The sequence below is a fragment of the Trichosurus vulpecula genome, chromosome 2 (assembly GCF_011100635.1).
Source record: "Trichosurus vulpecula isolate mTriVul1 chromosome 2, mTriVul1.pri, whole genome shotgun sequence".
Lineage (NCBI taxonomy): Eukaryota > Metazoa > Chordata > Mammalia > Diprotodontia > Phalangeridae > Trichosurus > Trichosurus vulpecula.
In genome coordinates this window covers 124,114,852-124,137,684 of record NC_050574.1, presented here as the reverse complement: position 1 = coordinate 124,137,684, position 22,833 = coordinate 124,114,852, and the positions used below count along the sequence as shown (strand labels likewise).

The 22,833-nt window shown below is 44.1% G+C and overlaps 1 protein-coding gene across 1 annotated transcript in view; it reads left to right on the top strand.

Annotated features, from left to right (window-relative positions):
• PLEKHB1 (pleckstrin homology domain containing B1) overlaps positions 1-22,833 on the top strand; it is a 35,256-nt gene that overhangs the window by 6,204 nt on the left and 6,219 nt on the right. Inside the window, exons 2-5 of the mRNA XM_036746138.1 lie at positions 9,537-9,608; positions 10,813-10,965; positions 12,625-12,727; positions 17,772-17,811. Of these exons, the coding sequence (XP_036602033.1) occupies positions 9,572-9,608; positions 10,813-10,965; positions 12,625-12,727; positions 17,772-17,811 (333 nt within the window). The 5' untranslated portion in view covers positions 9,537-9,571. The remainder of the gene's footprint in view (positions 1-9,536; positions 9,609-10,812; positions 10,966-12,624; positions 12,728-17,771; positions 17,812-22,833) is intronic.

The window sequence follows — 22,833 nt, the reverse complement described above, 5'->3', positions numbered from 1 at the left end:
ATTCCACTCCTTTACTCAATAAACTCCAGTGGCTCCCTATTACCTATAGGATCAAATAGAAACTCTTCTCTTTGACATTTTAAACCCTTCACAACTAAGCCTAATCCCACCCATCTAGCCTTATTACACATTACTGTCTGTCACTCACACTATAATCCAGTGAAGCTGACCTCCTTATCCTTCCTCACACATGGCATTCCATCTCCCATCTCCTTGCCTTTGAATAGGCTGTCCCCAATGCCAGGAGCACACTCTCTTCTCACCCTTGCCTCTTAGAGTCCTTCACTTTTCTCAAGGCTCAGCTCAAAGCTATTGCCTTCTGTATGAAGACTTTCCTCATCCCCTAGCTGCTTGTGTCTCCCCTCCGAAATGACCTTGAACCTATTTGTGTACACCTCCTTTTGTACATGCTATCTCTCCTGGATGGGGAGCCCATCAAGGGCACTCAGGGAGGGTTTGGCCTTTGTCTCCCCTTCCCCCTGCCCCCAGAACCTAATGCTCTGCACATAGTAAGCATTTAACAAATGCCTGATTACTTACTGACTGATAAATGACTCCAAGGCCCCCTGGTTAACCACTGTGCCCTGCCTTGCATTATTATTATTACTAGTAACAGCATAATTTTATACTAGTAATCATCCCAAGTTTCTGTCTGGAAAATATAAGAGCAAGAATATTATCATTATTACTACTAATAATAATGATCACTGGCATATAATCATGTTATTACTTATACAAGATCTTGCCCGTAGTAAAAGAGTGTTTTAAAATAACCAACAAACATTGAGTACAGAAGAACAATAGTAGGATAGAGACTCATGCCAAGTTTCTATCTGGACTCCAGAAAATATAAGATGAGAGCAAGAACTAGTAGTAGTAGTAGTAGTAGTAGTAGTACTAGTACTAGTACTAGTACTAGTGGTAGTAGTAGTGGTAGTAGCAGTAATAGTAATAGAAGTAGTATTACTACTAGTAATACTGCTACTCATAATAACATTATATAGTAATAATCGTGTTACTACAGAAAATATGAGAACAAGAATATTATTATTGCAGAAAATATATGACTAAGAACATTATTATTAGTAGTAAAGTAGTAAAAAGTAGTATTGCTACTAGTAATAACATGATTACATAGCAGTAATCATGTTATTACAGAAGATATGAGAGCAAACATGTTATTATTACTACTACTAGTAATACCATGATTATATACTAGTAATTGTGTTACTACAGAAAGTACAGGATGAGAGCAAGAACATTATTATTACTACTAGTAGTAATGACATGATGAATATAATTATTATGTATTACCATAATCATATTGTTACTACTAGTAATAATAATATTCTTGCTCTCATATTTTCTGTAATAACATGATTTCTAGTATATAATCACGCTATTGCTAGTACTATTACTACTACTACTACTACTAATAATAATAATAATAATAACATTCTTGCTCTCATCTTGTATTTCTGGAGTCCAGGTAGAAACTTGGGATGAGTCTCTATCCTACTGTTGTTCTTCTGTATGTAATATTTTTTGGTTATTTTTTTTTAAATTATTATACTGTGAGCAAGATGTTGTGTTTGGCAGTAGGTTTACAAAGAGGGAACGGAATGAGCATTTTTGTAGGATGCCTACTGTGTGCAAAATGCTTTACAGATATCTCACTTGATCTTCACACCTTCCGTGGGAAGTAGATGCTATCATTATCCCCATTTTACAGTGGAGGAAACCAAGGCAGACAGAGATTAAGTGACTTGCCCAGGGTCATGTAGGTAGTCTGAGGTCAGATTTGAACTGAGGACTTCCTAACCAAGCCCTTTATCCACTGCACTACTAAGTTGCCTCTTTTCACAGATGAAAAAGAAAACAGTCCATGATCTCAAGGAGCTCCTAATTTAGAGGGAGGATACATAAGTAAATATGATGTAAGGTAGAATATGCACAGGGTGAATCAAGCAGAGGAGGAAGAGAAGTTCATGAAAATGTCCATTTTTAGTTTGAGCAAGGTTGGAGAAATCATAGAAAGCTTCACAGAGGAAGTGGTACCAAAGTCAAAGGAAAAGGATTTCAGTGGGACAGCAGGTCTATTCTAGGCCTCAGTAATAATATTTTTATTATTAGCTATACCAATAGTTAGGTGGTTCTGTGGATTGAGCACTGAGCCTCGAGTCAGGAAGATTTGAGTTCAAATGTGGCCTCAGACACTTACTAGCTGTGTGACCCTGGGCAAGTCAATTAACCATGCTCAGCCTCAGTTTCCTTAATTTTTTAAATAATATTTTATTTTTCCCTAATTACATGCAAAACCAATTTTTAACATTCAAGGTTTTCTTTTGCTTTGAATTCCAAATTCTATTCCCCCCCTTCCTCCTCTCCCCCATTCCTGAGATGGTAAACAATCTGATATAGGTTATATATGTACAATCATGTAAAACATTTCCTTATTAGTCATTTTGTGGAAGAAAACTCAAAGGAAGGAAAGAGGAAGGGAAGGAAGGGAGAGAAAAATAGTATGCTTCAGTCTATATTCAGACGCCATCAGTTTTTTTCTCTGGAGGCAGATAGCATTTTTCATCATGAGTCCTTTGGGATTGGCTTGGATCATTGTATTGCTGAGAAAAGCTAAGTCATTCACAGTTGTCCATCGTACAGTATTTCTATTACTATGTACAAAGTTCTCCGGGTTCTGCTAATTTTTTACTCTGCATCAGTTTATGTCTTTCTAGGTTTTTCAGAAATCATCCTGCTTATCATTTCTTATAGTACAGTAATGTTCCATTACATTCATATTCCACAATTTGTTCAGCCATTCCTCAGTTGATGGGCATCCCCTCAATTTCCAATTCCTACCCACCACAAAAAGAGCTGCTATAAATACTTTTGTATTTACAAATAGGTCTTTTTCCCTTTAAAAAAAATCTCTTTGAGATACAGACCAGTAATGGTATTTCTGGGTCAAAGAATATGCACAGTTTTATAGCCCTTTGGGCATAATGCTAAATTGTTCTCCAGAATGGTTGGATCAGTTCACCACTCCACCAACAGTGCATTGATGTCCCAGTTTTCCCACATCCCTTCCAACATTTATCATTTTCCTTTTCTGTCATATTAGCCTATCTGATAGGTGTGAGGTGGTACCTCGGAGTTGTTTTAGTTTGCATTTCTCTAATCTATAGTCATTTAGAGCATTTTTTTAATGTGACTATAGATACCTTTTATTTCTTTGTCTGAAAACTGCCTGTTCATATCTTTTGACCATTTATCAATTGGGGAATGGTTCGTATTCTTATAGATTTGACTCAGATCCCTATGTATTTGAGCAATGAGGCCTTTACCAAAGATACTTGCTGTAAAAATTTTTTTTCCCAGTTTTTTGGTTTCCTTCTAATTTTGATTACATTGGGTTTTTTGTGCAAAAATTTTTTAATTTAATACAATCAAAATTATCCATTTTACATTTTGTAATGCTATCTTATGTCTTGTTTGTTTCTAAATTCTTCCCTTATCCGTAGATCTGACAGGTAAACCACTTCATGCCCTTCTAATTTGCTTATGATATCACCCTTTATGTATGATCATGTACCCATTTTGACTTTATCTTGGTATATAGAGTGAGATATTGGTCTATATCTAGTTTCTTCCATATTGTTTTCCAGTTTTCCCAGTAGTTTTTGTCAAATTTTTTTTTGTCTCAAAAGCCAGGATCTTTGGGTTTATCAAATACTAAATTATTGTGGTCTTTTACTACAATATATTATGTACCTAATCTACTTACCTGATCTACCACTCTATTTCTTAGCTGGTACCAGATTGTTTTGACATTTACCACTTTGGTTGGTTGTTGTTCTTTGTTCTCGAGGAGGACCAAAATGATATCATTATGCTAGAGTCAGGTTTCAGTGTGTCCGACTGTGGCTGATCAGACCAATACGAGCTTGGAGTGCTCTACCACAGGTCAGGCACAAATAGTCCATGTGAACATTTGCGGTGGATTCTCTAAATCTGCGTATCCTGCATTTCTTTTGAGCTGTTTCACTTCTGCTTTGCTCATAGAGCATAACACCTTCTCTGATGTGGGCACACCATGTTCTGCAATCCTATGCCAGTGTCTTCCATGTCACACAATCAATTCCAAATTTCCTAAGAGAAACCTTGAGAGTGTCCTTGTATCACTTCTTCTAACTACCATGTGAACAGTTGCCCTGTGTGAGTTCTCCATAAAATAGTTTTTTTGGCAAGTGTACATTTTGCATTTAAGCAACATGACCAGCCCGTCAGAGTTGAACTCTCTGAAGCAGAGTTTGAATGCTTGGGAGTTTAGTTCAAGGAAGGACCTCAGCGTCTGGTGCCTTTCCTGCCAGGTGATCTTCAGAATCTTCTTAAGACAATTCATTGGAAGCGATTCAGCTTCCTGGCACGATGCTGGTAGACTGTCCAGGTTTCACAGGCATACAACAATGAGGTCAGCACAATGGCACTGTAGACCTTCAGTTTGGTAGTCAGTCTAATACCTCTTCTCTCCCATACTTACCTTCAGAGCCTAGCTCTGGCGATACATGAATCAACCTCATTATAGATACGTACAACTCTGGAAAAGTACACCACCAAGGTAAATGAACTTATCCACAGAATTCAAAACTTCTCCATTTGCTATAATTGATGGTTCCATATATGGAGGCTGCTGAATGAAAAACGAGAACTCCACAGGGTTTACTAGCAAGATAGTTCATCCATCTCTAAGAAGGCAGCATTTAATTCCATCAAAAGTAAAGTACAAAACCCCACCAAAACAGAAAAAATTAAAAAAAAAATAAAGTACAAGCAAAGTTTAGAGAGATGCATTATTCTTGGCTCAGTAAGAAGGCAGATAAAATTCATTTTTATGCTGATAGTAACAATCCAAAGCACTCTTATGATGCCCTGAAGCCTATTTATGGGCCAAAGACGCATGGTGCACCTCAGCTATTCAGTGTTGATGGGACCACACTGATTAGTGATGAGGATATGATCCTAGAGAGATGGGCTGAATACTTCTATACTGTTCTCAACAGACCATCGTCAATCAATGCTGAGGCCATTGAGCATTTACCTAAGGTTGAAGTCAATCCCTCCCTAGCCGAAGTTCCAACTGAAGAAGAGATTTTGAATGCCATTAGCCATTCATGTGGCTAAGCACCTGGTGCTGATTCCAACCATTTTATGATACAGTTTAAAATACGGTACAAATAGGCCACCTTCCTTCACGTTTTTTTTTTCATTAATTCCCTTGATTTTCTTTACCTTTTGTTCTTCCAGATGAATTTTGTTATTACTTTTTTCTAGTTCTATAAAATAATTTTGGTAGTATAATTGTTGTGGCACTGAATAAGTAAATGAATTTAGGTAGAATTGTCATTTTTATTATATTGGCTTGGCCTACCCATCAACAATTAATATTTTTCCAGTTGTTCAGATCTGACTTTATCTGTGTGAAAAGTAATTGCATTCATATAGTTTTGGGGTTTGTCTTGGCAGGCAGACTAGCAAGGATTTTTATAGTCTGTAGTTATTTTAAATGGAATTTCTTTTTCTATCACTTGCTGCTGGACTTTGTTGATAATATATAGAAATGCTGATGATTTATTGTGTTGGCAACCAAAAATGGGCTCCTTAGCACTTAGTCAACAAGTGCCCTTGACTAGTTTGGCTTTTTCCCCTGAGCCGAATACTGTTTGTATGTTGGACTGGAGTAAGCTTGTCGGCCCCTTCACCTTGCTTCCCTTGCTTAAGCTGATGGAAAGAACCTGTGCTTTCCCGGTCAATCCCTTCACCTTGCTTAAGCAGATTGAAAGAACCTGTGCTTTCCCCGGCGTACCTTACACCCCCCGCAGAAGCCGGATGGTTAAAAGCAGCTCCCGTTGGAGCCAGAGGCTGCTATAGCCACAGCCACAGCCACAGCCACAGCCACAGCTGAAGCAGGAGCTGCCAGTGGCAGAGCTGACCTACGGGAGGAAGGTGAACAAGGACTTCAGGCCAGTGGGTAATCTTTTTACCACAGAGGGGGAAGCATGATTTTGCTTTACGCAATCATGCTTCTCTGTAGCCTCCTGGTTACTCTTTCAAGGCATACTTATTGGGCCTGGAAGCTTTTGATCAATATATCAAAATGGGGTTGCTGGTTCATGGGTTGGTTACTGTGGAGCCTAAATATATGTTTTGATTCTTCTGCCTTCTACTTTGAGAGTTTCTTATATCCGGCGGTTCCGAACCTTTCAGACATGTTTATGATCCTCTTTGAGATTATAAACTCTGCCCTCCTAATACATTTATATGGGTTTATTTTATGCCTTGCAACTTTGCTGAAGTCGTTAGTTATTTCAGCTACTTTTTTTAGTTGATTCTCTAGGATTCTCTCAGTATACCATCATATCATCTGCAAAGAATGATAGTTTTTGTTTCCTCATTGCCTATTCTAATTCCTTCAATTTCTTTTTCTCCTCTTATTGCTATGGCTAGGATTTCTAGTACAATGTTGAATAATAGTGGTAATAGGGATTCTTGTTTCACCCCTGATCTTATTAGGAAGTCTTCTAACTTATCCTCATTACAGATAATGCTTGCTGATGGTTTTAGATCGATATTAGTTATTTTAAGGAAAGCTCCATTTATTCTTGTGCTTTCTAGTGTTTTTAATAGGAATGAGTGTTGTATTTTGTCAAAGGCTTCTTCTGCATTGTTGAGATAATCATATGGTTTCTGTTGATTTTGTTATTGATATGGTCAGTTATGCTGATAATTTTCCTAATATTGAACTAACTCTGAATTCCTGGTATAAATCCCACCTGGTCATAGTATATGATCCTTGTGATATATTGCTATAGTCTCCTTGCTAGTATTTTATTCAAGATTTTTGCTTCAATATCATTATTGGTCTGTAGTTTTCTTTTTCTGTTTTCACCCTTCCTGGTTTAGGTATCAGCACCATATTTGTGTCACAAAAAGAATTTGTTAGGGGTCCCTTTTTGCCTGTTTTTCCAAATGGTTTATATAGTATTGGCATTAAGTTTCCTTAAATGTAAAGGAGGGATATTGATTGCACCTACCTTGAAGGGTTGTTGTAAGGATCAAATGAGTTAATATTTGTAAAATGCTTTGCAAACCTTAAAGCACTCTATCAATACTAGCTATTCTTACTATCCTGTTCTCTTTTTCAATGGGATTCATATAAAAAGTGTTCTTGGACAAATTGTTATCATGCTCTTCTTTTATATTTAGTGTTCTGTTGCATAGGTAAAGCAAATGTGATTCAGTGGAAGGAGGACTGACTCTGGAATTAGAGGACCTAGGTTCAAAACCTGCTTCTGATACTACCTATGTGACTTTAGGCAAGGTCACAACCTCCCTGGAAACCTACAGTTTCCACAGCTGTAAAATGAGAGGTTGGAATAGATGGCCCCTAAGGTCTTTTCTAGCTATAGATCTATGAGCTTATGAACTGCTTTTGGTAATTAAATAAAAGTATTAGGATGTGAACTCTTCCTGTGTAGGCTCACCAAAAGCATCCTCATTATAATTCCAGTAGGAGAAGGAAATAAGCATTTATTAAGCACCTACTTGTGCCAGGCACTGTGCTAAGCACTGTACAAATATTATTTCATTTGACCCTCACAACAACTCTGTGAAATAGATGCCATTATTATCCGTATTTCATAGATGCAGAAACCGAGGCACCAGAAGTTAAGCAACTTGCCCAATGTCACACAGCTAGTGTTTGAGACCCTGTCTGAACTCAGGTTTTCCTGGCTCTAGGCCAGGGGCTCTATCCGCAGGGTCACCCAACTGCCTCCTTACCATGACTCTAGTAGCCTAGAGGACAACAGGGATGTCTTGGCCTGACTTGGCCCTCATCCTATTCCCATAAGATTTTTATTTCCTTTGCTCATTGTCCCTATTTTGAGAGTCTTTGGTTTCATGGAGCTTGGGGATGATGAGTATTTGGTTTGGTGACCTCTATTAGAAATATTGCTCTTTAGTTTGTGTGGATCATGGTTATGTCCAGGTGATTGTGGGTGACAGTTCAGTCTGTGCTAATTATCCTCATGGGACCAGTATAATGTATAGCATAGTTTATTGGTTAAGTTCAGTAGGATATTTGTGGTGATTTGTTGTCTGCCACTCCCTGAAAGTTACTGATGTATAATTCTAATCAAGAGGTCCTGACCTGCTCAATATTTGGTAGGTTCTAAATCATTGGAGCCTAATATCTTCTCCAATTTCTACTGTTTCATTACATAATCTACATTGATCACTAATTCCAAGCTCTTTAAACTTTTTTGTAATTTCTATAGGCAGTGACTTGGTCTTGAATTTCCATTATAAACTGCTTTGTTTCTACAAACAAATCCTCATGACTCAGACATTGCCCCTCCCATACTCTACACTATATTAGATTCATCTGTGGACATGTTGTATTCCTCTTGGTAGATTGTAAGCTCCTTGAGGACCTGACCTTTGTTCATCTTTGTAGCCAATCCAGTCCACTAAATATTTATTAAGTATGTGCAATGTACAAGGCCCTGTCCTAGGTGGTGGGGACACAAAGACAAAGTGAAAAAACAGCAGCCCCTGCCCTCAAGCAGCTTCTTCCCTAATCCCTCTTAATTCTAGTACCTCCCCTCAGTTAATTATTTCCTATTTATCTTCCGTGTAGCTTGATTTGGATATTACTTATTGGCATGTTGTCTCCCTCGTTAGATTGTAAGCTCCTTGAGGGCAAGGGCTGCCTTTTACCTTTTTTGGTATCCCCAGTGCTTAGCATAGTGCCTAGTACATAGTAGGTGCTTAATAATGTGTACTGATCGATTGATTATATTATATGTTTTATGTATATGACTGTAAGCTCCTTGAGGGTAGAGACTGTTATTTTTCATATTGTATCCTCAGGGTCAAACCCAGGGTCCTGTACAAATTTAGCATTTAGTTAATGTTTGTGGAGCTGAATTCAATTAAGGTTGAAGCTTTGGGGGTCATATTCAGCGTTTGGGTCATCTATAGCTTTCAGTTATCCTCAGGATTTCCATGGTCTCCTTACCTTCTCCTACATCTTCCCAGAATGAATATAGGAAAGGCTTGGGAGGGCTGTAGCAGTGTTTTACTTTTAAATGACCTTTTGTGCCATCTCAGCATCAGGAAGAATAATTGATACCCCCACCCTAACCTAAGGCCTAAATTTGGAGTCTGAATCTGGGAAGGAGAATGAATCTTACAAAAAGGAGGTATATCTTAAGACCTGTACAGGGACAGGATCTAGAGTAGGGGATCTTAACCTGGCCCCTGGGAACTTGTTTGTTTTTTAAAATTATTTTGATAAATGTATTTAAATATGATTGGCTTCCTTTGTAATCTTGTGTATTTTCTATGCATTTAAAAGCATTCATCTGACAGGGGGTCTCTGGGGGTTCCTGACCCCAGACTGCTTAAGAGGTTCATGACACAGAGTTAAGAACTCCTGGTCTAGAGGTACCTTGTTCCCCATTGTCTGTCAGGTCCCGGCCCAAATCTGGAAGGTCCCTTTGAAGAGATGGCCCTGGTGAAGGCCGGCTGGCTCTGGAGGCAGAGTGAGTGATGGAGCTCCTGGCTCCTCAACATGGATGGGCTGGGTGGGCACTGGGGAGGTTTGGGTCTCTGGAGCTTGAGGAGGGGGCAGCACCCAATAGAAGAACCAAAAAAGGTCAGAGTTGGGAAAGATCTCTGAGCTTATCTAATTCAGCCCCCACATTTTAGAGCTGAGAATGCGGATGTTCAGAAAGGCTTGGTCACCCAGTCAGGAAGCATCAGAGCTGCCTCTTGAACCTAGGTCTCCTGAATCACATGCCAACTTTCTTTCTACCACCTCTTGTACATGTATACAGCCCTTTGTGAAATAGAAGGACTTGGATTCAAGGGCCAGGCCCCTCCCTTCCTCAGTTTCCCTAAATGTAAAATGAAATGAGGTGGTATTAGATTAGAGGGTCTTGAAGCCCCACGTCCCCCCGCCTCCAGTGGTCTAGGACACTACAAGTCACTAATGATGGCAGGTAGGGGCTGACACTCATGAAGCTTAGAGGTCTACAGAGTGACTTTGAATGTAATCCCACTCACGTTGTACCTTTGGGCAAGGATTTTAAAGTACAATAAATCCCTGGGCCCCCCTGGGAGTCTGGAGACCTTGGCCAAGTCCCAGCCGTGTTAATGGCTCATTGTATCATGCTAGGAATGTCTCTTCCCCCTTCTGGGCCTTGGTTTCTCCCTCTATAAAGTGGGAACGCTCTTTTCTGCGCACTGACAGGCCTTGGATTGCCCCCTGTGTAGGAGGGATAATTAGAAGCCCAGAGCTGTGGAGTAATAGACAGGACCCTCACACTGTCGGCAAGCCTCGGGATACCTTGAGAGGCGCCGTGATCGCATGGGAAAGAACATTCAGCTTAGCAAAGGGAGACCCAAGCAAATCCTGCTTGTGACCTGCAGGAGCTGTGTGACCCTGAGCAAGTCATTTCACTGAGCCTCCGTTTTCAGTAAAATGGGGATAACAGCACCTACTTCCCAGGGCTATTATGGGGATTGAGAGGTAATTGATGCCAGTTGCTTTGCCAACCTTAGAGTGCAGTGTACATGTGGTACATGTGAGCTGCTCCTATTGCTGTTAATGAGGAAAGGGAGAGAGAGGCCCGGCGGGGCATGGGGAAGAGGCGGGGTGGTGGATAGAGAGGGGCAGCCCCCCACCCCGACACTGAGGGGTGGATTAAGGGAGTGGCTAGTAGGCGGGCGGCCCTTTCTCTTCAGGCTCCATCCTTCGACGTTGGAAGCGGAACTGGTTCGTTCTGTGGCTGGATGGCACCCTAGGCTACTACAAGGACGACAGCCTGGAGGAGGAGGAAGACCGAGTGCTAATCCGGTTCAATTGCCGAGAGGTGAAGACTGGACAGGAGTGCCCGGGTGAGAAGGACCAGGCTCTTTATCCTACCACCCTTGCTTCTTCCCCTCCCCCAATGGGGTCACCTACCCTCCCCAGGAAGGGCCTTGGGACAAACGCTCACAACCCAGCGGGCATAGGAGGGGCATTGGGAAAGATGCTCACAACCCAGCAGGCATAGGAGGGGTGTTGAGACGGACCTTCACAACCCAGTGGGCATAGGAGGGGTGTTGGGACAGATGCTCACAACCCAACGGGCATAGGAGGGGCATTGGGACGGACCTTCACAACCCAGCAGGGATAGAAGGGTCATTGGGATGGATGCTCACAACCTCATGGGCATATTCCAGGGAGCTGTCACCTGAGCTATCCAATGTACAGCCGAAGCAGCCCAAGGCAACTTCACCCCCCTCATCTCAACAGGCAAGAGGCCCTTTATGGGTAGGCCGGTGTGTGGCCTCAGACCTGGGATGGAGGGTGTTGTGGAACCCAGTGGCTCTGGATGGAGCCCTGTTCTTAGACTGTGACCTCAAGATAATCCCAAGTACTTATAACCATTCTGGGGAAATGACCTAGCTTTAGCTTGTGATGGATAAAGTCAGAACTTTGGCTAATGTCAAGGAAAGGGGAATAGTACCTGGCAAAGTTCAGGAATCAGGGTTCTGCTGGACTTTCTGATAGAAAAGACAATCACTGGTTTGCCGGAGCCCAAGTCCCAGTGAGCCCTGTCATGGGATATAGGAATACAATTCACCTATGCATCTCCAGGTGGTAGACCTGGAGAACAGAAAACCTGAGTTCAAATCCTGCATCAGACGCTCACTAGCTGTGTGACTCTGGGCAAGTCATTTAACCAAATGTGCGTCAGTTTGCACAGTTTCTGTAAAATTGAAATACAAATATCAGTTACCTCCCAGGGTTGTTGCAAAGATAAATGAAACAATATTTGTGAAGTGCTTTGCAAACCTTAAAGTGTTACATAAGTAAATTAATAATTATTATTATTCTAATATTTTGAAATCCCAACACTTTGCCTGTTATTAGAATAGGAAGGGCAGGGAAAGATACCTGAGTTCTAACTCTCTGTGTGACCTTACTTAAGCCAGGCAGCCTCCCCCTCTTTGGGTCTCAGTCTCCCTAGTGGCCCAGTGAAGATAATAATGCCTACTCAACTTTCTTTACAGAGGTTATCATGAAGAATAAATGTATGTGAAAGATAGTATCCTAGAATAACAGAGCTGGCAAGGATGTGCAAGGCCATCTAATCCAATGCCCCCTCACTTTATAGAGGAGGAAGCAGGCCCCGAGAGTTGGGAAAGGATGTCCCTTTCATGCAGGGAGTTGGTGGTAGAGCTAGGATTCTGTCTTAGGTCTGTTAATTCCAAGTCCCGAGCTTGCCCTTCTTCAACATGTGAATTATGTAGTGACCTTTGTGTATGAACTCAGGAAAACTTCAAACTGATGATTTTGGCCAACCGCAGAAGTATAAGCAGGGCCCAATAAATAAACATATCAAAACCTGGTCCCTTGTTTACAGGACATTAACCCAAAGTTTTTGGCTTGGGTCAGAGTGGGCAGGGGTCCTGGGATGAGCACACTCAAGTGGCCTTTGGGACTGACCATGCTGGGGGGGCAGGTCTTGAAGCCTCTCTGACTTTCTCCCTTCATTCTATGGTATTCAGAGGTACAACTGCCCGAAGGCCGGAACCGGGACTCTCTCCTGATGGTGTACCTGAGGGATGGCCCCCGCCTGGTACTATGTGCTGAGAATAAGGATGAGGCTTTGTGAGTGGCTCCCAGGCATGGGCAGGGGTGGGCCCCGGGGAGGAAGACCTCTGGTCTTTATTGCATCTGTTCCTTCCTGGAGGGTGGGTGCTGGTATGTCAGCGCTGAGTGGTACAAAGATCAGCCAACTTGAACTCAAACATAGAGCATTTATTAAACACTTACCAGGTACCAAGATACAAGTACAAACAAACAAGAGAGCCTTACCTTCAGGGAGCCTACATTCTAATGAGGCAGTACATATGAGGGATCTAGAAAGGTGGGGAGGAGGAAGGTTAATATTGGGGAAGGGGAAGTAGCATGTTAGGGGAAGGAGTCAGGAGAGTAACTTCAGGTTGGAGTGAGGTGAAACGCAAAGTCTTTGCTAAAATGGTGGCAGTTAGGTGGTTCAATGGTTAGAGAACTGGGCCTAGAGCCAGGAAGACCTGAGTTCATATCCTGTCTCAGATACTTACTAGCTATGTGACCCCGGGCAAATCGCTTAACCTCTATTTGCCTCAATTTCCTTAACTATAAAATGGGGAGAATAATAACATCTACCTCTCAGGGTTGTTGTGAGGATCAGACAAGATCGTATTTGTAAAGCACTGAGCACAGTTTCTGGCACATAGTAGGTACTTTATAAATGCTAACTCATCATCATCATTATCCTGGGGAGGGAGTCACCCATCAGGAGATCAGGACCTCAGGGCAGATGTTTCTCTAAAGGGGAAAGGTGTCACAAGAAAGGGGAAATCCTAGTGGTAGGTTTGCACAGGTGAGGCAACTCTGTTCAGTGGAAGGAGAACCGGTTCTGGGTTCAGAGGACCTAGGTTCAAATCCTGCCTCTGACACTACCTGTGTGGCCTTGAGAAGGTCACCTCTCCTCTGGGGGCTTAGCTTCTTCATCTGTGAAATGAAGCGATTGGAGCTCGATCCTCAGGAAGAAATTGGAGAAAGCCCCTTACTTGCCGAGTCAGGAACTGGCAGCGTGTGGGGTACTGAGTAGGATGTCAGACTTTTTCTCAGCTTGGTTTTTCTCTTTTTTTAATTCTTTTGTTATTTGGGATGGCACTGTGAAAGTGGGAGGGGGAAGGGTCACATTGAACAATGTAGAAGATATAATAAGATACTACTTGAAAAAACAAGGGGGTTGAACTAGCTGGTCTCTAGGATCCCCACCAGCCTTAAGTCCTATAATCCGTGATCCACATCAGTGGGAGGAAGGGGACGTTGTCCTCCTCAAGCTTCTGATGGGTGGGTTCAGTCAAGCTGATTTTAGTATTTCACTTCTCTTGGGTGACAGTTTATAAAAGGAGCCATCCTGTCCTTCCCCACACTCTCTCATCCTTTCTTACCTGGGTCGAGCACTTGTGAGAGCAAGAATGCCTGTTTGTTCAGGTCGTTCTGACAGCAGGATTTTCCAGTCTAAAGGGGAAGAGACAGCCCCTGGCCTCTGGGAGGGCCTGGTCTGAAAGGAATGACACAGTCTTTGCCCTGAGAGAGCCCCTCGCTGGGGAAATGAGCGAGACATGGGGCATATTGCCCCTGATTTTTACCATTAAAATTGGAGAGGATTGATCAAGGAAGGCTTCCCAGAGGAGGTGAGATCTGGATTTAGAAGAGCACGGTGGTAGAAGGATCCAGGTGGAGGCTCTCTCAGGGAAAGTCTTGGCTTTCAGTGAGCAGGTTGTCTTGGCTGCCGAGCTTACTTTGGGGATGGAGGGGAGCTTTGAGCTGTCCCTGAAGATTGTTCCAGGCTATGTTGATGTAAATCTTCTGAGGGGAGTGGGGTTCCCAGAGGATGGCCCGGAAGAGGAGTCATGTTTGTTCTCTCAGATCCTCTCTGGAGAGGTTGAGTCAGCCACCATACAGAAGCAGCTCCCACAGAAGCCTTGGGCTTAGGAAGGGCAGGCCAGTATAAATATACATATATATATATATATATATATATATATATATATATATATATATATATATATATATATATATATATATATATATATATATATATATATATATTATCTATAAGATTCATATCATAAGATTGAACCCATAAGATTCAACAACATACATTTATGCAATTTAACAACTATTCATTAAATGCTTCTTGTGTGGAAGCTCTGTTCCTAGTACTGGCTATACACAAGTGAAACACAATGTAAGCCTTTTGTTGTTCAGTCATTTGTTTTTGTTTTTTTTTTTTTTCCAGTCGTGTCTAACTCTTTGTGACCCCGTTTGGGGTTTTCTTGGCAGAGATACTAGAGTGGCTTCCATTTCCTTCTCCAGCTCATTTTACAGATGAGGAAACTGAGGCCAACAGGGTGAAGCAACTTGCCCAGGGTCACACAGCTGATAAGTGTCTGAAGCCAGATTTGACCTCAGGAAGATGAGTCTTTCTGACTCCAGGCATTCTGTCCACTGCACCACCTAGCTGCCCCATATAAACCTTTCCATCAGGGAGTTTGCAGTCCAATGAAGGGATAGGATGGAGAGATGAATCTGTGACTAAGTAGGCTGTGATAGGGGTGAAGGAGACATTTAGAAAAAATATTCCAGGAAAATGTGAGGAGAGAGAGTTTTGGCAAGAGGATGGTCAGGGAGGGCATCAAAGGAGCCCCTTGGATTTCAGCAGGCAGAGGGGAAGGTGGACCATTCCAGGAGTATGGGCGAGCACAGAGGTGGAAGGGAGAAGAGGGAGATGGGGGAACAAGGAAGATGTGGATTGATCTGGAATATAGTGTGAAAAGTCGAATAAATGGATCTCACATGATACTATAACTATTTAATTGTAAGATCAGAGTCAGAAGGAATTTTGTTGTACCATTTCTGTCTTGTCAGACTCTCCATGACCCCATTTGGAGTTTTCTTGGCAAAGATACTAGAGCCCATTGTATACATGAGGAAACTGAGGCAAACAAGGTTAAGTGATTTGCTAAGGGTCACACAGCTGATAAGTGTCTGAGGCCGGATATGAACTCACAAAGATGAGTCTTCCTGATTCCAAGCTCAGTGTACCACCTAGAAGGGATTTAAAGATCATCTAATTCAACACCTTTGTTCTACAGAAGTGGGAACTGAGGTTCAGAGAGAGAGGGATTTGTGACTTTGTGACTAGCAAAGCTCACAGAGCTGGTAAATGACAGAGCCAGGGCCAAAGCCCAGCTCTCCTGAGCTCCAGATCCACCAGTCTTTGTTACTCCCACTCTGGGAATGTTTCATGCAAATACGTGCCTCAGGCCCTGTGTGATGTGCCTACAGGTGGGCACTTGCAGGAGGTGGTTTGGTTCAGTGGATCCAGCGCTGGGTTTGGAGTCAGAGGAGCTGGCGTGGAATTCTAGACCTGTCATTTCCTAACTGTGCAACCTCAAACAAATCCCTTCATCAATCTGTAAACCAAGGGGTCTGCTCTAGACCAAATGATCTCTAAGGTTCCCTCCAGCTTTAAAGCTCTGATCATATGACCTCCCACGCACCCCAACCACATATATAGCTGTGTCTAAGCTGTGCTTGTGCTCTCACACTCAGAATACATGCCAAGCCCGTATCAGATAAGGGTTCGTCATGCACATAAATACACCCACTACTTGAGATGACACCTTAGACCAGTCCCTACTAGCCCAGCACCCTCAGCCCCTCAGCTCTATGTGTGTCTATCCATGAGACCATGGCACCCAGGCAGCATCCTGAGAGTTCAGATACAGGCCAGGAATACTGTTTTAATTTCTCCATCTATTTTGTGGGGAGAGCTGAGGCCCAGAGATTAAACTACTTGGGTGACAGGCGCGGGGGCTGGAAAACAGAGCTGCCTTGTTCCAGCTTCTACCCCCGCCAGTAGCTGGGCCCCAAGTCCCAGCAATAAACAAAGACTCATCTGTTTTGGGCCCAGCCCTGCCCTCCCATCCCATGGGGCACCTCCTAGAGCTGTCCTTCTGAAGTTTCCTCTGGAAGTTTCCAGGAGAGCTGAAGCCTGGGAGCCCCCTGAGTCCTCCTCCAGTGCCCCAGGCTGTGGTTATAGTGGGGGTGAAAGGCAGGAACCCCTGGGCTGAAAGGAGAAGGAGACCCCCCCTAGAAAATTTGAAAAACTGAAAACATGAATGGCAGTCTGGTGTAGTGAATAGAGAACAAGCCTTGGAACTGGGAAGACCTGGATTTAGGACTCCCAACTGATACATATTACTAGGTGACCTTGGACAAATGATTTAACCTCTCCAAGAATAAAAGATGCAGAGGAGGTACCAATCTGTACTGGTGGAGGGGATTTCCTCATGAGCAGTTCTTGATCAATGGAATCCCAGGTCTGGTCTCTATCCCCAGCCCATGGAGAAGCATACATCAGTGTCCATTGGCTCACCAGTTCTGAGGGGCATGGGTCCCTAGAGAAGGGGATTGGTCAACAGGACCTGAGAGAGCATCTTGGGCCGAGAGCAGGAGTTCTTAACCTGCGGTCTGTGAACTTTTTTTTTATTTTGATAACTATATTTCAATATGATTGCCTACACCAGACTGACTGCCAGAGGAGCCCGTGACCAAGAAGGCCACCTGGCTTGTGATCTCCATGGAACCTTCAGGAAAACAGAGGCCTCACTCTCTCCTCATACAGGGGTTCTCGAGGACAAGGGTCCTTAGGCGGGGGATTCCTTGAGGAGAGGGGCCATGACTCTCAGAGAGGGGAGTAGCAGGCAGCTGGGTGGTACAGAGTGTAGAGCACTGGGCCTGGTGTCAGCAAGACTCAAAATCAAATCTGTCCTCAGATAGTTACTAGCTGTGTGACTCTGGGCAAGTCCTTAACCTCTGCCTCAGTTTCCTTAACTCTAAAATGGGGATAATAACGTCACCCTCCTCACAGGGTTGTTGTGAGGATCAAATGGGATTATATATATTTAGCATAGTGCCTGGCACATAGTAGGCATTTAATAAATGCTTATTCCCTTCCTTTATTCCCTTTCTCCCACCCTGAAGGCAGGATATGAAGGAAGGCCTAAGGCCGAGAGGTCTTCATCTTTTTTTTGTCTCAGTCCTGGGAAGCCCCAGGTCCTTATACTAACCCCTCTTTTCTTTGCAGAGCATGGAAGAGTGCCCTCCTAGAAGCGAACTCCACCCCGGTGAGCTCCCCTTCTTCTCCTCATCCACTCTGTAGGGGTCAGACCTACAAGCAATGCTCTGGCCCTCCCTCTGTCCTTTTTCCTCCTCCCTCTTTCTCCTCCTTCTTCTCCCTTGTCTTTCTTTTCTTGTCCTTTGTCTTCTGCCTCTGCCCATAGAGCTTATCCCTCTCCTTTGACAGGTTCTTTATACTGAGCCAAAATCTGCCTCCCTGTGACATCTGCCTATTCATTGGTTCTGCCTTCTGGGGCCAAGCAGAGCAAGTCTGATCCCTCTGCCCAAGGATAGGCTTTTTGGAGAGTGAGAGGAAACTGAGGCTCAAACCAATAGTTACTTTAACAGGAAACAGTCCTGACAACAAAAACACAAGATGGAGTTTTGTGAGGGACAATTGAGAGTTGGCTGCAAAGAGAGAAAGAGAATTCCAATGCAGAGACCCCTAGGCTGAGTCCTGACTGCTATTCATTAGCTTTGTGGTCTTGGGCAAATTCCTTTTCTCTTTTGGGCCTCAGTTTCTTCCTATGTTAAATGGGGAGTGGAGGTGAACTGAATGATGAGCAAGAGCCTTTCCAGTTCTGATTTCCTCCAAGTTACTGTGAGACCATGTTAATCACATTTAGAGAGCTCATCATGGCCTGAAACAGTCATAACCATTAAGGGGCTCCTGCCTTGGGGCTTTGGGGTGGGACTGATGGGACCAAGGATAACAACCTTGGCTTTACCTGGGGCCTTTCCAGTCCTGGGAGTGAGGAAAGCAGACCCCTAAGAGGTCACTGGATGTGGGCAGGGGATTCACACTAGCCAGGGTTGGGGCAGAAGAATGACATCAGGGTCACAGCTCAGAAAAGAACTGATGTCTACCTCCTTTACCCTAAAAGAGGCACTCAGGGAGAGGCCCTTAAATGGGGCCCTGAGTTCTTAGCTCACTCTGTACCCCAGTCTGAGCCTCAGCCACATGGTATGAGGAGGGGACAGGAGGATTCCTTTTGCAAGATGAACTAGGAGGTTGGGGGAAAGGGAAGACTTCAGATGCCCCTCTAACCTCCCACCCCAGCCTCCCTTCTCCTGTTTCCTCTGGTGGAAGGAGGGCCTGGGGGCAGTACGTACTGTCCCCCTGTGGAGCTGGCGGGCTTGGCCTCGGGGCAGGTGTGTGGTCCGCGAGTGGCACGCCAATGTAGGGTGGCCTTTCTCTTGGGCAAGGAGACGCTGGGTAAGTGACCTGTATGGGGATAGCGGTGGGAGAGGGACATTTAGGTTTGGGGAAATTCTTTGGTTTGCCAAATGTCCATCCCTATCACCCCCCCCCAAACATAGTGCCTTCTCATGTGAACCTCAGAAACATCCAGTTAATCCCTTTGTCTCTGAACCATATTCCAAACAACCCTAGTGTCTACCCCCTTCAGAGAAGGAGCTGCTTATTCAGCCACTTCTGAATCCATGTAATTTTAACCCCTGAGCCCACATCCCTCAATCTTTTCCATAAGGAGACCATGAAAGACTTCATCAATGTCTTGCTGAAATACAGGTATCTAATTGGATCTGAAACATTCATTCCTTTGATCTACCAACCTAGGTGTTTGTAAATCGAAAAAGGGAATGAGATTAGTATAAATAGTTTTTCCTGAACCCTTACTGGCTTTTAGTGATCACCATCCTAGCTGCACCTGCTGCTGTGTGTCTACAACCCCTGTTCTCCAATTCAGTCTTCAGTAGAGAGAAGGAACAATTTTGGCTCAATCTAAGAGAAGATTTCCCCCAAATTAGAGCTATTCAGAGTGCCTCAGGATGCAGGGCAGTGAGTCCTCTGTCACAGAAGGTCTCTGGGCTGGGGCAGAAGATGTAAAAATGGTTTCTGTACAGGTTGGACTGACTAGCTTAGCATAGCCCCGGCACATAGTAATTGCCAAATAAATGTCTATTGATGACTAGGCCCTTGAGGGCCCTTCCAACTCTGAGATTTTATAGAAATTGACATGACAATCCAAAAAGTAAAGTTGACTTTTGCCTGCCTGAATTTACAAATCTTAGTGTCCCAAATGAGAAAGGGGATGGGCTTACTGTCCTCAGGCCCTGGCATACTGTGTGCTGTTGATTTCTTCATAATGATGAGACTGGATCAAATAGTTTCAAAGGCCCTTCCAGCTGTGACATGCTCTGGAGGCCTGATACCTCTTCTCTCTATCTTCCAAAGTGGTTACTGATCCTTTCTGGCCATAGGTTTTGATTTCCAAGTTGATAGTGCTGGTGGCTTGAGTCCAGAGATAGTAATGCAGACATATATGCCCACAGAGGCACATATCCATGAAGTCTGTACGTGCAGGCACATGCATGTGCATTCATGAGCAGGCTGCATCTGGGTGAGAGGGTTTTGCGGAGCTAGCACACTTGTCCAGTCTATAGCCTTCAGAGATCATAAGGACCTGACTCGATCACTAGGTATAGTGGAAAAAGAAGAGAAAATGCATAAGAAAGGGCTCTGATCCTTTTAAGGAGCAGGGGACCCAACACCTATAGAGAGAATTCTGGCTTTGGAGACAGTCTCGACTCCATCAGCAAGAGGCCCTGTGTGCTTGGGGTTACCTTATGGGAACAGAGAAGGGTAGAGAGGCTCAGATCCTTGTGGACTAGGATCATCAAGGAGGGCTTCCTAGAGGATGGAGGGCTGGAGCTGGGCCTTGAAGAGGATCTGCTGATGCAGAGAAGAGTTTGGGAAGGAGGAGGGGAGAGGATGAGGTGGGGAAAGGGGGCAGGGAGGGCAGCCTGAGCAAAGTCACAGGGACAGGTCAGAGCCCGATGGACCTGGGCATGGGAGGTTGGTGGTGGGGAGTCCTTCTAGCATTCCTGGAAGACAAGGTAAAAAGGGAATATTGGGAGACGAGGCTGACCTCTGTGGAACCATGCCATGGGAGTTTTCAAACATCAGGCAACAGAATCTGACTTTTCACCTATGGTCTGAGGGAAACTGTGCCTGAGCAGGGAGAAGACCTGCTCAGAGGCAGCCCTGTGAGTGGGAGTGATAGAAGGGGAGACACTGGGGCCTCTGGGTGGGAAGGGATGTGCACACAGATCAGGACCATGGAGGGGGAGAGAGAGGGGTGGGGGGAGGAGAGGAGAGGAGATGAGAGGAGAGGGAAAGAGAGAGCAGGAGGCAGGTGGGGAGAATCTTTACAGACAGTACCATAATTTCAGAGTTGGAAGGGACATAATCCTCGGCAAGTTACTACATCTCTTTCTGCCTCAGTTGGCTCATCTGTAAAATGGGGATGATGATAATAAACCACCTACTTCCCAGAGTTGTGGTGAGGATCAAATGAGTTAATATTGTAAAGCAATTTGCAAATCTTAAAGCACTCTATAAATACTAGCCTTTATTATCATTATCATCATCATTGTTATAACACCTGAACCAGAATCCCTGCCACAACATACCCAGCCAACGTGTAGTTGTTGAGACCCTCCATTCCATTTTTGGTGGTGCTAATGAATTACAATAATGGACACACAGAGATGCCACTTTAGGGTAGTCAAACCTCTTTTCATCCATTTTCTCATTTGAGCCTTATAGCAATTCTATGAAGTAGGTTACAGATAAGGAAACTGAGGCCCACAGAAGTTGTGACTTGCCTATGGTTACACAGCCAATAAAGGTCGAAGCTGGAATTTAAGCCTCAGTCACTTACTTTCTGAGGCAGGTAGGTGGTGCTGGGCCTGCAGTCAGAAAGCCCTAAGTTCAAACCTGACCTCAGACACTTAGTAGTTGTGTGACCCTGGGCAAGTCACTTAACCCTGTTTGCCTCAGTTTCTTCATCTGGAGAAGGAAATGGCAAACCACTGCAGTATCCTTGCCAAGAAAACCCCAAATGGGGCACAAAGGGTCAGGCACAACTGAACAACAGCTCTTACGTTTCTACTTCATCCTTCTATCTTTATATTGAGCCAAAATATGCCACTTCTTCCTCCACCCACCTCCCCAACCCCACCTTGTTCCTAGTTCTGCTCTCTGAGGCCAAGCAGAACAAACCTCATCCTTCCAGGCAACAACCCTTCAAATACCTGAGGATGGCTATCATATTCCCCCCTAAGTCTTTTCTCGAGATTAAACATTCCTTGTTCCTTCACTTGATCCGTGCATAGCATATGTGGAGGGTTATGGTGATAGCCTTGTTTTAGGTTAGAGCCAAGGAATGGCTAGTATCAGACTTCAGCAAGAGGGAGGCAAAAGTTAGACATCAAGAGGTGTCTAGAGGGGCTTCTGGGTGTGGGTAGAAGGGCCTGGCAAACAACCAGAAAGAGTCACTTATAGCCTGGCCTGGGGCAGATCAGTTCCTGGGTTGTCTTGGTTCAAGGTAGAGAGAGAGAGAGAGAGAGAGAGAGAGAGAGAGAGAGAGAGAGTGTGTGTGTGTGTGTGTGTGTGTGTGTGTGTGTGTGTGTGTGTGTGTGTGTGTGTGTGTGTGGACTTGCTCAGAGTGAGGACAGAGAAGGAGGGAAGATAGGCTTGAGGGAGTGGGTGGCTGGGCAGTAGTGCCATGGGGTAGGATGAATGAGGCCCATGACTCCTCCTGCAGAGAAGCTGGTTGGAGGGCAGGGGCTTCCTTCCCTACCCCTGACCCCTGACAAACGATTGAGTCAGTGAATGAATGAATGAGGCCTTTATTAAACCCCTACTATGGGCAAAGAACTGTTCTAAGCTCTTTGGATACAAAAAGAAAAGTAAGAATTAACTAAAATCCTCACTGGTGGATAAGACTCTCAAGTATCACACTAGAAAAAGGTGGAAAATTCCTCTTCGATATCCCTAACTCTTTCCGATTCCCGTGGGGGTGAGAAGTGGGGGCAGAGGTGGAAAGAGGTGAGTCAGCTTGTTCCCAGTGTATCTATGTCAGGGAATGCCAGCTGTGTGCCCAACACTCTCACAGAGCAGGCTTCCTTCCATAAATTAACCCTTTTCTCTCAGAGACTGGGTCTTGCTTTAATCCCTGGGGGCACCTGGGCACGGTTGGACATGGGAGATCCCAGGTGGGCAC